At 44.4% G+C, this 17,066-nt stretch overlaps 1 protein-coding gene across 1 annotated transcript; it reads right to left on the reverse strand.

Moving 5' to 3' along the window:
- Positions 1-387: 387 nt before the first annotated feature.
- LOC131479149 (uncharacterized) lies at positions 388-16,662 on the reverse strand (the record flags this gene model as incomplete). The annotated part of the gene is made up of 7 exons (XM_058659721.1): positions 16,220-16,662; positions 14,893-15,081; positions 10,658-10,838; positions 8,037-8,160; positions 6,540-6,550; positions 3,191-3,404; positions 388-433 (listed from the first exon to the last, which is right to left on the reverse strand). Coding segments are annotated over exons 1-7 (1,208 nt in total), but the record flags the coding sequence as incomplete, so codon positions are not given.
- Positions 16,663-17,066: the final 404 nt, after the last annotated feature.

Genomic DNA, 17,066 nt, shown 5'->3' on the forward strand with positions numbered 1-17,066 from the left:
GGAAAGAGAGAAAGAGAGAGAGAAAGAGAGAAAGAGGAGAGAGAAAGAGAGCAAGAGAGAGAGAAAAAAAGAAAGAAAGAGAGAAAGAATGTGAGAAAGAAAGAGAGAGACAGAAAGAGAGAAATAGAGAGAGAGACAGAGAGAGAAAAAAGAGAGAGAATAAGAGAAAGAGAGAGAGAATAAAACAAAGAGACATGTACGTGAGAAAGAACCTAGAGAAAAGAGAAGAAGGGAGTGTAGTGTAGTGAGGATGGGCAGCGGGGGCGAGCAATAGTGTTATTAGCGCACAAATGTCTCAGTGTTATTAGCGCACAAATGTCTCCACGTGAAGGTACGGTGGCTCATGAAAAAGAAACTGCAGCGAAACGAAGGGAGAGCAGCGCTAACCCGAAACTCCATATATCCGTTAGTTTCGCGGGTGGTACGCCACCACCTGGAAGAAAAGAAGAGAAAATGTGACCGAAAGGCAAAACAGAAGCATATCTTTAATCCGTTGTACACAGCACTCTCTAACAACACAAAAAGACAACTATCTTGTAGTACTACTGCTAGTGTTGCTACTACTACTACTACTGCTGCGTTACGCGCATTACACGGCAACTATTGGGATCTGAGAGAAGATAGAAAAAGAGAGACGTGACTGGAATACTGTTGATATTTATGCAGAGCCATACATCAATACACACATATATACACACACATATGTATGTATATACATATATTATGACATAATAGAGACAGGTGCGCGTAAGAGGCATTGAAACAGAGAGAGACAGAGGGTTGTTTGTCAGCGCAGAAGATATAATGAAGGGTGACGAGCACACAGAAACAATATTACGTCTGTTTTCAAAATGAAGGAAGCAGAGGGATGCGTGTATACAAGAAAGAAGAAAAAATACGAACTTATGCAACGTACATTGAAAAAACCGGTAGAAGTGCTCCTCCACACAGAAGGAAGACCTGAAAAGTCGGAACGGGAACATACACAAAACTTCGCGTTCTTGGAGGGAAAGAAAGCAAGAAGACAGGTGCTTGTATATAGATCTACATAAAAGTAGATACAAGAAGTACGCAACGCAACGTACATAAAACGGTAGGTGCGTGTCTACAGAGGAGCTGGTATGCTACACGCTAACGAGCACACATGCAAAGAGGGATGCTTGGAAACAGAGAAGAAGAGAAAATGCGAAATTACGCAGTGTACAAGAAAGTAGAGGTGCTTGTCAGCACTAAAGATGCTGTGATAAAAAACGGTTTAAGAGCGAAAAAATTGACACGTCTTTTTATTTCGAAAAAGAGAAATGCTTATTGATAGAGAACACGCGAGAAAACACGGAAATATGCAGCATACTTGAGAGGAAGTTGCCTGCAAGGAAGTAGTACAAGACAAAAAATTATCATGGTCTGATGGATCATAGAGTCAGTCGTGCATGAAACAGAAAACTGACGACATATTAAAGTCAAGCAGCCATACATACACACACAGACACACACACACAGAGACTACAGCATCATTCGTGAAACCTAGGCAGCAGGTATGAACAGAGGGAGGAACACGTGTTCTCTGCTACGAAAAGCAAAACAGAGGGATGCTTGCAAACAGAAAAGAAGAGAGCGAACAGACGCTTACAACGAACATACACACAGAATATTACACCGTCTACACTGAGGGGAGTATACGGAGAGCTATTTCTATGAACAAAAGAGGAAATAGCTCTCTACACACACCCACACATACATGCGCAAGTGCATATACACTGAACCATATATACGCACCGTCTCAAAGGCACACATATGTATATACATATATATATATATATCACATAGACAGATAGGAGTCATATAAACACACATGTAGATATACAGAACCATCTACACAGGCGCACACACACACACACACACTTCCAAACAGACACACACACACATATACATATATATATATAAAAGCTCACTTGTACAAACACATGCACATAGACGAATATACACACACACACACACACATATATACATACACACGCCTCCGTGAGCCCGGCCAGACCGAGATGGCTTTGTTGTCGCCCAGTATGTGACTCTATGGAGAGAGAAGAGATGTTTTACAGGTAAGTAAGGATTTTTTTTGAAGACACTCACGGGCTACATATACAACACGCGTACCGACAAAAGAACTGTGACCACATCATCTGGAGTACGTCCATACAGGCTACTACTACTACTACTGCCACTACTAGTCATACTATCAATACTAGTACTACTACTATTATACATCATTCTGATCTTTATCGTTTTACTGACTTCTTCGTAAAGAGACTCTTCTCTGTTCGCTCCTGCTGTCTCTGTCTGTCTATCGTCATTGTGTTTTTCTTTTTCGGTCTCTCTCACTCTCTCTTTCTGATTCTTTCTAATGTGACTCGTTTCGTCTCTCCCTCCCTGCCCATCTCTGTGTGTCACTCTTCCTTCGTTTCTCTCTCTCTCTAGTATACCTTAAGGTGCTGTTGATCTTGTGCCCTCACTATTTCTCCTTATTGTCTTTCTCTTCTTCCACCCCTCTCTGTCCGTCTTTGTGTTGTGTATCTCTGCTTTTCTCTCTCTTCTCTCTCTCTTTCTCTGTGCCTGTCTCCTTTTCCCTTTTGCTTTAGGAGGGTGGGAAGTGTGTATCGGGCTGCCTTGCACGTCTTCACTGCGTCTACAGTCTGTGTTCAATAAAATTCAACCTACCCACCCGTGAGAAGTACGCAAGTAGCTACATCTTATTCCTTCTCCTTCCCCTTCCTGAGGTCCATCACATTGTTATGTAAAAAAATCATGCCTGTACGTCCGCATGTTGGTCATACAATCGATCGTATGTTCTCCACTATTTCACACATACGGCACAGCCCACTCAATATATATGTATATATATATATATCGCTATGGTGAAAAGCCTATACCAAGCGTTTCTCTATTAAGTCAGTGTATATATTTATATATATATATATGTGGACGTAAGTGCCTGTATGATACAATGACTCAAAAGTGATGAGTCCTGGAAAAAAGACTAAATAAAAGAAGAAGAGTACAGACACTATATGTTCATACGTATATATGTATATAAGCATACCTGTACATATATGTGTATATATATATGTACATTTGTACATATATGGTGTAGGTGTGTCTGTATGTATCATATATTATATATGAAAGAACTTACCCTTATCAGATATTTTTATGACAACTTCTCTCTTGCCCTTATACACTTCGACTTTAACTTCAGGAAGATCTTCATCGTCTTGTATAAGACTTCTAGTAGTGGCATCTACAAGGGAATTCCCCATTGTGTGGAATTCAACTGTTGCACGTACTGCATTTTTCAATATTTCAGTAATTATCAATGCGAGGTGGTCAGGAATAGTAGCGAAACGCATCTCACGTTGCCTGCAAGAAACAAGCCACCGACCCCGCAGCAAGGAACGAAGAAACGCGGAAAAGCCTGCGTTTACGAACGAAAAGACGAAAAGCCTCCGTTTTCTACAAACAAACTCACATGCCTGCGCTCACGAACAAGCAGATAAAAGGCTTGTTGCAATCACGAAGACAAAAATTAGAAGCCTTCGCTCACATCATTTGGTGACGTGCATATGTGGCATTGATATGTACACCATCGATACGCTGCGTCTACTGCGTTGAGTATATGTTGCGTTTGTGTGTCTTTCTTATTCTAAGCGCACCCGAACACATCGCTAAATAAGGAGTAGATCAAAAGCTGCTTACTCAATATATATGCATACCTCTGCCTACTTCCCATACACACAACGGTGCCACCACTCATTACATATGCAAATAGCTCCCTACTCAATGATATATATGCATTGCTGCCCACCAAATATATGCACACCTCTGCCTACATACCATATATATACCTCTAGCCCACACAATAGATACGCAAATAGCTCCTCACGCAAATGTATGCATTGCCGCTCACCAAATATATGCATACCCCAGCCTACTTCCCATATATACAACGCAGACCGACTCATTATGTATGCATATAGCTCCCCCACTCAATGTATATGAGGCGAAAATGTGCACATGTGTATATATATGTATATATATACAGAGAAAGAGATAGAGAGGGGGACGGCGGTGCATACATATGAGAACTACGTACATACGCATACCGCTGCCTGTTTACTATGAAGACATATATGCAATGCTGGCTAGTTACCATACACATGCACCGCCGCCCCCTCTCTGTCTTTTTTTTAATATACGTATGTACACATAGGCACACCTATAATATATATATATATATATATAGCTACCAATCTACACACTATTATCTAGAAGTATTACGTCAAAGAGTATTGTATATAGCTATTGGTGTTCGCACTCTTAAATATGGCTGTTGAATTACTACGCTCTCTCGCTCTTTCTTTTAGCTCCCTCTCTCTATATATACATTTATATATGTGTATATATATACATATATGCACACGCATCTATAAGCAAACGTATATATATCTGTATAGATGTACTTCAGTGAAACGCAAGTCACCGTCTAGAGCACAGTACGACACGTGAGCAAATAAGCTTGCATGCAAGCAGTCGGTATAGAGCAAGACACGTTACTCACAAGTATGCGTCTGTGTGGCTGCCTATGTGTGGCAGTGTGTAGCGACCATGTACCATGTATGTACATGTACAAAATACATCACTGCCCATTAGAAATAGAGAAGGAAGAAACGGTCCTACAACTGGGTAATGCAACTTCGTGTTGTGGAAACCAGGGCCAATGGAGACGCTTGACGCGACTGTGCATGAGCGGTGGTCCTGCGAGGCTGGCAGATACGTAGTAAATCAACAGCCATATTCAAGAGTGCGAACATCAGTAGCTATATACAATACTGTTTGACGTAATTGTTCTCGATAATAGTGTGTGAATTGGTCAGCTATATATATATATATATATGTATTAGTAGTGTGTAAAAGAGTAGCTATGTATGACAGGGTGTAAATCAGTAGCTTCCTATGGTAGTGCGTATGACAGGGTGTAAATCAGTAGCTTCCTATGGTAGTGCGTAAGTCAGTAGCTTTGTATGGTAGTGTGTAGACCAGTAGCCGTCTGTGTTAGTGCGTATGTCAGTAGCTTTGTATGGTAGTGTGTAGACCAGTAGCCGTCTGTGTTAGTGCGTATGTCAGTAGCTTTGTATGGTAGTGTGTAGACCAGTAGCCGTCTATGTTAGTGCGTAAGTCAGTAGCTTTGTATGGTAGTGTGTAGACCAGTAGCCGTCTATGTTAGTGCGTATGTCAGTAGCTAGGTATGGTAGTGTGTAGACCAGTAGCATTTAATGGTAGTGCGTAGGTTAGTAGCTATGTATGTTAGTGTTTAGATAAGTAGCTACGTAGGATAGCGTGTAAATCAGTAGCTACATAGACTAGTGTGTAAATTATTAGCTTTGTGCAACAGTAAGTAAGTAAGTCGTTAACTATAACAGTGTGTAAATTACTTAGTAGCTACATACAGTAGTGTATCTATCTACATATATATATATATAAGTGTGTGTAGCTGTGTACAAGAGTGTGTACATCAGTGGCAACGTATGACAGTGCGCAAATCAGTAGCTATACACATACATATATATATATATATAGTAGCTATTCAAAAGAGGGTGTACTCGAGTAGCTCTATAAACTAGTGCATCGAGTTGTGTTTATATAGAGTAGCGTGTAATTCAGTAGCTGTTTATTATACTGAGTACATTGCTGCCCATATGTACGTAGATAGTGTGTGTGTGTATATACACTTTTATCATACAGACAGAAGTACCTATAGCTATATCTAATAGTAAGTCACTAGCTATGTATGACAGCGTGTAATTCGGTAGCTATATGTTATCGTTTGTACACTTCCCCCCATATATGTCTCTATAGAGTTGTGTGTGTAAATCACTAGCTATACATATTAGAGTGTAATTCAGTAGCTCTGTAATATAGCAATGCTGTAAGATGCACTAGCAGGAGCCCCGTGGACTAGTTACTTACGAGTTTGGTGAGCAGAGGAGGACGGAAAAAAATGAGATCATGGGACACAGGCCGTTGAAAGAGGAAAAAGGAATGTATTAGTAAAAAGGAGACAAATGGAGGAAAATGTGCGAGACAAATAGGCCGTATGGAGCAGGCGAGGGAGGAGATGCTACCCACGTGTAAAAGGAGGAGAAGCAAAAGGCTTCTCTGGAAGGATGGCTAGACGAAGACAAGCAAAAAGAACATTGGTCACTTACAAGAAAAACGGAAAACCTGAGAAAAAAAGGCGGTTTACAGAGGAAGAGAGCCACACTTACGCACACAGTGGGCCTACAGTAGTACGTAAGAAGGTGACTACCAATATACATACATGTGTATATGCCGGTACGTATGTATGTAGAAAGGCGTGCACGTATATGGAGTATAGTATAACACCCTTCACTTGCCAGACAGACGCGATGACATCGTCGTTCACGAGCAACGTTTTGTGCAGAATGTCTACATCTCTCACGAACACGAAAGTGTGTGCTCAGGACGCCAGTGTGCCCTCAGTACCTCCATGTGCACCCAGAACCCCCATGTGCCCTCAACACGTCAATGTGCCTTCAACACGCCCATATGCCCTCAATACGCCCGCGCGCGCTCAATACGCCCATGTGCCTTCAATACGCCCATGTGCCTCCAATACGCCCATGTGCCTACAATACGCCCATGTGCCTCGAGTACGCCCATGTGCCCTCAATACGCACATGTGCACTCAACATGCAAATTTACGTTGAATATGTAAAACTGTGGGGAGGGCAACGCAAAAGTGCGGTGAATACACAAATGTGCGTTGCAGACGGAAATGGTCGGTGAATAGGTAAGAGACGAGGGGTTGATAGCAGATGCTTACGTGTACACATACATTCGCCCGTACATCACACTTCACAGATGTACGTATGTACGAGACCCCCATTAATTATATATATATATGTATGCAAATATGCACTCTAGCGAATCTGCGCACGGGATGTGGGCTGATACTGTACGGCAGCAGGCCAGTGTCTACACGGGCGGTGGAATGTGTGTTTCTCTCTGTGTGTGTGTGTGTTGGCAAAGACAGCCCGTATGTGTGTGCTGGCAAAGAGAGCCCCGAGACAATGTGAGAGAGGAGAGAGACACATACATAAACGACTGAGGAACGCTTAAGTTTTATATATGCAACAGATCCCACACAGAGGTAGCAAACACAGAGAGATGGCTGCTGCTTGCAGTCTTCCAGAGAGTATTCTACATGACAACTAGCATATCATTTGACGACACAGACGAGGGCGGAAAGGAGAGGAGAATTGTTTTGAGCAGACTTCTTCTGATCCTTTCCTCTTTCCCTTCCTGTAAAACTTTCATTGCATCATTATGTAAATAATTAGTATATCGTGCTGCACACGCTACTGCGAATACATACATACACACTGTATATGTACATAATTCAGTGTACACATGTGTATATATATATGGGCAAAGCCATCCTGAAACACACATCTGCGCATTGTGACGGGCAAACAATGTAGTGGGTAGACTACTTCCTATGTTATATCGACGAGAAGTCAGGCGCCCGTTGCATATAATGACGTAAACGAGAGAGGGCAGGGGGGGGGTGGTGCATAACGGAGAAAAGGAGCGACAAACAGGGTCACTAGGCCACTACGAAGGCAGCATAGGCTGCAACCACCACTTATACAAGTAGAACAGACAGAAAGACAGAGAGACACACGCTCACATGTAAGTACACTACTTCTACTCCGACTATTAGTACTACATGTATATGCACAGACACAGCTACGCACAACACCATAATCATATGCACAAAGACAGACATAAAATGCATATGCACATACATACATACATACACACTTACAGACGCCGAGAGTGGGGCTGAAGAAAAGTTACCTACCAAGACGCATGCACGCATACGTATATATATATACATAGAGAGAGAGACAGAGACAGAGAGGGGAGGGAAAGAACAAGTGTATCTAGCGTCCTCCTACCCGTAAGAAGAATAGGTGGAGCAAGCCCATACGTCGAACGGCAGGCTTCACGAACATCTCGCGCACGTTGCTCGATGACTTTGGCTGCATGACACTCTAAGTGGATTATGCCTCTCCACCCATCCTATGAGCACACGCAGTGCTGCATCAGCAGACCTCACGTATATGTGCGTAAGGACACATATTTAAAGACACTTTTCCACAAACACACGAGACGTATAGACTCCACATAACCGCACTGGTAACAATGCCGAATCACTGCTGTAGTCACGCGTAAGAAGAGAGGCTACTGGGGTATCTCTTATACACATACAAGCGTAGGGGTACATGTAATGTGCACATCGACTATTACACGTACACGTACTTGACGTACTGGAAATACCCACGTACATCACACACACACACACACATATCCACGGGGACATGCACACGTGTGTGGTATACCTACGCACACCGCATACATATCCACGTCGACATGCACACGTATTCATACACACGCAGGCACCTCTTTGAGAGTGTACTGGAGAATACAGAAATTCTCGGCAGCACATGTACAAGGCGAGTGGAAACAGAGAGGCAGCCGAAGATAAAGAAGGTGAGTTTTAGTACAAGGCAGTCCTAGTGTGTATCTACTTTATGTCTGTATTCACGTCCTCTGTAACGTGTAAGATACGTCTCGAGTTGGTGTAATCCTTTCAAGAAAAACATGCAGAAAGGCATTCACACCTGAGAAAAGGGAAACGCGGGGACTGACCAAGGCGAGACCCCAGAGTTGAGTCGTCAAACACAGCCAGACTACTCATAGAAAAGAGGTGTGATAATTACACAGGATCCCCAGGAAGATAGAAAGAGAAGTTATAAGCGAAACAGGAGAAGACGAGCACACACCAAATACTGTCAGAAAGAAGCGGTGGAGATATACGACTACAGAGGAGAACAGAGTCTACTGAGGGAAAAACTGCGTAGGATGCAGACGGCTTTTGTACAAGTGCAAACGAATCAGCGGGGGGGTTGGGGAGGAGGAGGGTGAGGGGAGTGCAGTTCACTATTCCTCCAGTGGAAGATGGCGAGGGAAATGCAGTCCACCATTGTTTGAGTGGAGGAGGGGAAGGGGAGTACAATTAATGTCAAGTTATGGTACAGTAGTAGAGATATACTGACAGTATCATACAACAAGACCTTTCTCCCAGCTACACGCGTGTATATATATATCTATACATATAGTATACATATCTGCACGCGCATATATATATATATAGGTAGGGAAGATATGCTGACATTATTATGAAGTGAGACTTTCGCCCCTCCTGCATGCGCATCTATGTATATATATACAAGTAAATTTCTGTTACAGCATCGAAGAGTTTACTGATATTACTATAAAAACAAGATCTTCTGTCCTGCTGCATGGGCGTATATATATATATATATACTTGTATGTAAACTTAAGTCATCGTTCTGAAGGTATACTGACACTATTATATAACTAATTTTCAACATCAATACCTCTCCTCCTGATTACCCCCCTTCATCCTAGTTGCATCAGTACATATGCATATGTTTATTCAAATACGCATACATATATATTTATTGAAGTGGAGTAATGGCCACGTTACTGCGTATTGGAAGGGGGGGCCTGAGAGGCTGGTTGCATGCAGTTGGGTGGTAGAGCCCTAAGTGGAAGTGTAGGAGCACGCGTTTGAAAAATCGCTGTACGAGCCACGTAAGTGTCATCGTGACTGCCGTTTGACTCTCGCAATAGCGACGCCGCATAAGCGGGAGGGACGGGCGATGAACTGCAAAAGAACGAGCGGGCGAAAGAGAGAAAGTGAACAAAAAGACAATCAGCACCACGAAATATACATAGCGGTACAGTCAGCAACGCAACACGGGCGGAGGGGGAGAATTGCGATAGAAAGACGGAGAGGAGAAAGGAGCTCAGCAAAAAGGAGAATGCAACGCACATGACATACACACAGGAAGATACGTAGAACACTGCTCACTAACGCTACCATTTATATGTATGTATGTATGCATCTATTTATACATATGCATATATATATGTATATTTGTGGGTATGTACATGTAAATTCATGTGTATATATATATATGTATATACGTATATGCGCGCGTTCGTGCTGCTGACACTCTAATGACGTTGGAAGCCTGGTGTAGAGGAGGCGCCATTTTCAGATGCCTATGACAGAAGGAGATATATGATCGAAGGAAGAGAGATCTAAGGCGGGGGGCTTCGTAGATACCTCTGTGCGTGCCTGACGGAACACTACTGTGCAGAGAGCAAGAGAAACAAGATGCGTGAACCGCCAAGATACAGATGACGTAGGCCACCATCACAGACATAAAAAGGTTATGCGTGGATATAGCTCTCTAGAGATAGACTCCGTCTGTCTGCGGTGAAGTGCACGCGAACCCATGCTGATAGAAATAGAGCCGAATGCTTGAAAAGCACTCTATAGACAAATCTGCCTCTCTGTACCTGCAGCTGTGCGTGTGTGCCTGTGTGTGTTTGTGAGAATGAGAGAAAGAGTCAGCACGTAATACACGCGTGTGTGCGTGTGTTTGTGAGAACGCGAGAAAGTCAGCCCGTAATCTACGCTCACCTGTTCGCGCTGGAGGTGAACGAGCTGATCTATCATAACTCGCCTTCCTATACGAAAATAAAAAAACCTTTCTAAGAACGGATTGAGGTCTACGTCTCTGCAAACACGCCGTAGCTGGCGAACGCCTTGCCCCATATAATCCACAGTGCGGTCATGTGTCGATCTCTCTTTCTCCACAATTCTGCAAAAATCAACCGTCATACGGAAAACGAGTAAATAATGCAACCCGGAACACATATGACAGCATGCGCAGGCTATCAACTAGAATGTACAGAAGAACATTCAATGTCCACCACCAGCACACGGACGTCACTAAATATACAGCCCTCTCCTAGTCTCTGTGATCATTGCAGTACATAGCTTGGGTCGTTCACGCCTCCTTACCAGTATGTCGCTCTCCTCTGTGGGTGGTCTTTCTATTTTTTTCTACAAGAGTGAGAGAGACGCACACACACACTCTGTTGACGCATACAAGCATATATATAGTCATCACAGCATGCCTGATACTTTTTCCTCCTCAAGCCTAGAGTTCACCCGCTCATGAAACTGACGCTTACTGAGACATGAGTACTTCATCACAGCATGTATGACGGGCAGCTAAGATCATGCATTGTTTAGATAGATGGTAACCACCATCACACTGATACTTTTCCTCCTCAAGCCTAGAGTTCACCCGCTCATGAAACTGACGCTTACTGAGACATGAGTACTTCATCACAGCATGTATGACGGGCAGCTAAGATCATGCATTGTTTAGATAGATGGTAACCACCATCACACCCCGTACGCTTCACATGGCGCCCACCACCACCACCACCATCACCACCACCACTACACGATGTAGAAATATGCAGAGTCCACCACACACCGTCAAGTTGAATGGAGGCCACCACCACATATTGTATATATATGTGGGGCCACCATCTCGCACTGTAAACATATATGGCAGCCACCATTTCGCATTGTAGAAATATATGGCGGCCACCATTCCGTGCACTGTAAAGATATACGGCGGAGATCATTACGTACCATAAACAAATAAGTAAGAGGTGCTCGAATAGACATGAGACACACTGTTGCTGGAAGGTATTGTTTTATTTCTGAGTGCTGCTGCAGGTTCTTTTCGTCTGAAGCAGTGCTACAGCGCCAATGAGACGCTACGTAGAAAAATGTGTCCTACACAATGACAACCCTAGTGATACTCTCAGCTGTCGAACAGGGGCAGGCACGAGAACAACTCGAAACGTGCTGGAGAGGTTACAGACCATCAAGTTCATGAGCACAGATGTGTCTGCCCGAGAATTTGTGCGTGTGTGTGTGTGCATAGGGAGGAGGCGCTGCGACGCCACCAATTATTGGGCTCTGCATCGAAGAATATTTGTTGCATAATGGAAATGTGGTCGAGCCTGCCTGAGAAGCCTAGGCATATATATCTATGGTAAGCTCTGCAATATCGGAGCATAAGGAGGTGTTAATCTGTGTGGGGTGTGTTTGTGTGTATGTGTGAATACGCGGTTTTTGCACAAACAACGTCACTTCTCAAGCAAATAGACAAGAGCCGTCTCGAGGCTTTTGTCCAAGATGCTCGGCAGAGATAGTAGTACTTGTTGTCGTAGGTAGTGGTAGAATTAGTAGCAGTTGTAGCAGAAATTGGAGCGGTAGTACCAGTAGTAGTAGCAGTAGTAGTAATCCTATTATTAATATACGGGGCAGGAAGTGTAACTGCAGTAGTAGTAGTAGTGATCTTAGTATGCACTGGAAGCAGAATATAGAATGCCGTCTAGTAAAGGCCACCTGCACCGCGATAACGTGCGTCACAAATAGGTGGAGGCCCCAAACGTGCCCCTAGCAGAAAAAAATTTCCACCCTCTTTGTGCTTAATTCCAGCAGAATGCACGGTGGTATTGTTGCGTAGAGTGGCTGACCAATACGCGATACGCACCTCTTTCTCAACATATCTTCTCCCGCATACAATCAAGTCAAGCACAACAGAAGGCAAGCGTTAAGAGCCTATATCTGTATCATGGATCCTTCACCTCGTATGGAACACCGAAAAACGAAGTAAGATTCGTTTTTCCGTCTTTCTCAACCATTCTCCTCCCGCATGCAACTTGACTGAAGCACTGCAGCTGATGAAAGAGCGTAACGGGTTTTATTGCTGTGAGTCGCACTTCTTATTACGCTGAGGTGATTTGTTGCGTGCGCTTCGTACTCCACAGTCCGATCCATCCCCAGTCCCTCCGTTTGTTCGTGGTGCAGACAACCGCATCTCCATGTCACAACCGAGGGTTACTCTTCACCCCGCCCATCCCCCTGGTACCTTCACTGTTTGATACATATCATTAGATGCACATGTATACAATCATGGATACTTCTCCTGGTACAGATATGTGTGGGCACAAGTGCAGAAACGAGATTGTCTCTTTGTCTTGAAGGAAGGAAAATATTGAAAGACGGAATTTCATCTATTGGACACGTCTCTGTTCGTATGTCTCTGAATCTAAACCACGAGTGCAAATCCATGAAGCTATTATCATATAAATACATACATTATCACCGACGTAGAGAGAGAAAGAAGCAAAACGGGAAAGAGGAAGGTGGAACGAGAAGTACACACGTTTGATACATGGTCACACTGCTCCTCCGTGCATGTGTGTGCGAGCTGCATGTGTGTGCGAGCTGCATGTGTGTGCCCTGGACTACCGTGCTGATTCTCTGTGTGTCTGCAGCCGACTCCGTGGTGTTGGGAGAGACAAGCACACACACCGGATACACGGTCACACACACCGGATACACGGTCACACACCCCGGATACACGGTCACACACACCGGGAGTACACGGTCACACACACCGGATACACGGTCACACACACCTATCTGGTTCTCCGTGCATGTGTGGGCGAGCTGCTTATGTGTGTCTTGGATTGCCGTGTGACTTCGTGTGTGTCTGCCGCCATCTCAGCGTCTGTACGTGAGGTTTTGCCGGCATCACCCGTGTAAGTGCATTTGTAGGTGTCCGCGTCAGTAGGTGAGACAGTTGCGTATAGACCCCATCGCGCTCGAAACGACTTCCGCGTGCAAAGACGATTGTTCGTGAGTCAGAAATTTCAGCGTTGTGTTTCCTACCTACGTGTGTATGTGTGTGCATATATGGATGTGTGTGAGTTCATCAGTGCTAGATTTATGTGTTTAACGAGGTACCATATGCAGTCTCCACATAGGTTCCTGTAAGCATTCTCAAAGTTTACTCTACAGCATGCAGGCCCCGTCGATAGAGATGCACACATCAGCTCTGTGAGTCCGTCTTGATTACTCTGGCAAGACTGCAGTATGCGCAACACTCACAGTAAGCAGAACCCACCCAAAGGCACGCGTGGGACGAGCACTGCCGGCGCTTATTTGTGTACGACGTTTCAAAGTCAAAACTACTCGAGATGTACAGCACGTGCTTGCTGGGAACCCATTTACACTACCGTCAGCAACACAGACAGTTCTTGTCGTCGAGCGTCTAAGAAACGCTCATCTAGTCACAGTCCCGGCATACTTGTGAGCTACATGGCTGCATACGATATATGTGTGTTACTTACATTGGTTTAGATACTCATCATACGAGTCAGGTATCTGCACTATTTATCATAACGATTCAAACAGACAAAAAATGCTTCCCCATACGGAAAAAATTCTCAGCTTATCTCATATACATATGTTCATAGTCAAACGACTCAGAAGTAGTCGATGGTGCCGTCGATGGATTAATGTGTGTATGTGTATACAATAAGCGTATATGAAACTCTTTCACAAAACTCAGACAAAGCCGCCTTGCATTCGGAAACATCCATCTATGTACTTTGTTCAAAAGCGTGGACTGCACTCGCAGTTCAAATACTCTTTGACGCACAACACTGCTACACCCGTTATCTACGCAGATATACTACACTGATCGAGAGCGACGTGTCATTATTTCGCAGACCCCCGGTTTTAATGTACATATTATAAAAGACAAGAACGTGCGCTACTATCTGTAGGTCTGCCTACACATAGATATGTGTTGCGAGCATCCTGGTAGACTCCTGAACGTACGTGCTGACTAGCTACACAGACACACACGCACAGACACACACACACGCACGCACACTCATATATCACACGTATACACGTACTGTATATATATAATTGTAGAGCTTTACGGAGTAGTTTTTTCTTATATACAGTTTATATATCCACATATAAATTACTTGATGAATTCCCTCAATTCGGCCGCAGAAGTGATAGGCGGGAGCTTTCTTGTCCGATCAAACGTGGTCAGGTAGGACTCGTACACGGAGAAAATAAGAGGGTGAGCGACGGCCACAAGAGGAAGCCTGTGAAAATCGTAGAGGCGATGAGAGAGTCTCACTGGCAGTTCCTCACGAATCCACTCCGCGCTGCAGAGAAAATTCCACTACCGCACAAAAAACGTCATTTGAAAAGCGTGCAAAGACTCCACCGCTCTGCCTTGTACAGAAGTAAGACTGGACGAGCAGAATCCAAGCAGAACGATGTAATAATCCAAATACTCACACATACACCTACATATATAGAAGCATTTACGTAGATGAAGACTTGACAAGGCTGGATGAAAATGACGAAGACTGACGCCGATGACAAGGCTTACAAGGCTCTGCAGGGCCGCCAAGCCGCCTTCTCCAAACAGCGCAACTATACACCTGAAGTTATGCTTCCGTACATCTACCTGCAGAGGAAGGGTGTTTCCGTTGACCTTAAGCATGAACTGTACACTATTTCTATTTCAGAGACACAGCAGGCACCTTCAATCGTTGGTCAATGTAAAGCCAGAGCGGGAGCTCACCGTCAGAGGAGCTCTATTTTGTGTTGACGACGCAGCTGATTTTCTTTTGCATAAGTTAACCTCAACAACGCAAAGCATGGAAAGTCACATGTGGTAGTGTGTTGGAGCTACGCCTTTTCTTTTACGTATCGCTGAAAGCGTATGTCCGGCCTCGAGTTACACATAAATTGTTCCGCACGTACATACACACCCACACTCATCACACACATACAAAGACACCTACATACACACACAGACACAATTACAAAGGTATAGCATACCAACTATATATATATATATATTTATATATATATATATATATGCACACTCTCACGCCCAAAACACACATACACACACACACACACAAAAAACACACACAGTATTCCCCGCCACACACACATACGAGCACACCAAACGTACACTCGGGTTCAGACAATAGAGAGACCGTCAGTCAGATCGGGTAGTCAACCAGATATCCAAACCCTATCATACGGTGCCCACCTGATATGCATTCAACACAGATACACATACCACGTACACAATATATACAGATCCACACCCACAAAACCTACATACGTCCATGCGTACATACATACACACACACACACGGACACCCGGATCTACACTATACGCTGAGGTACAGCCACAGAATACATGCACTCAAGACGCGTATACTTGTACACACAGAGGCACAGGCGCTCAGAGGAACATATGGCACGTTTCCATCCTCCTACCCTTTCAAAAGGGAAGCTTCACTGGCAGGCTCTAGCTGCAAAAGGCGCTTTATCGTCATGGGACGTATCGGAGTTGCGCTAACTTTCTCAACGATAGCAATCGTGTGCCATGCACTAAGAAGGCTTCGCTGCTGCAAAGGTGTCCATCCACCTCCGGTTCCTCCTCCTCCTTCTATTCCTGTTGTTGCTGTTGTCGCTATGCTGCGCTGATGTTGCCCGTATTGCTTAATTGTCGTACAGCGCTCTTCATAGCTCTTAGTCTTTTCTCCTGCTGCTGGTGTCCCTCCTGGCGCTGATGTCGGTGTAGGCGTTGGTGCTGGGGGAGAAGCATGGGAAGGACGCTGCTGCTGCTGCTGCTTCCGGGTCTGATATTGTGCAGCTGCTGTTACACCTCCACGGCTGTGCATGCGTTGCTGCCTCAGCGATTTCGTCCCGGTAACCATCCCGCTTTGAGAACGGCGGGCGTCTGCTGCTGACGCTGCTCCTGCTAGTGCTAGGGCTGTTGGTGTCGATGCTATACCCGGAAGAGGCAGCGGAGCAAGAAAGCGTGGCAAGCACGTGTGCTCAGAAGACGAAGCGCGTGGAACTTGATGAGAGGTACGTGGATATAAAGAAGTAGGAGGACGCACCACGGACAAAGACGTAACAGAGGAGGACGAGAGAGTTGAAGAAAAAGGTCTATGGAAAGTAGTGGCTGCACATATATGCTCGGAGGAGTATAACGGTAACTCATTTGTGCGTGAAGAACTACAATGGACAGCAGAACAAGAACTGGAGGAACTGAGAAAGAAGGAAGGGTTTACAAGTGGAACATCAACGGAAAGCGACGCAGGGCGGACGTATGATG

Source organism: Ochotona princeps, unplaced genomic scaffold, assembly GCF_030435755.1.
Source record: "Ochotona princeps isolate mOchPri1 unplaced genomic scaffold, mOchPri1.hap1 HAP1_SCAFFOLD_5041, whole genome shotgun sequence".
Taxonomy (NCBI): domain Eukaryota; kingdom Metazoa; phylum Chordata; class Mammalia; order Lagomorpha; family Ochotonidae; genus Ochotona; species Ochotona princeps.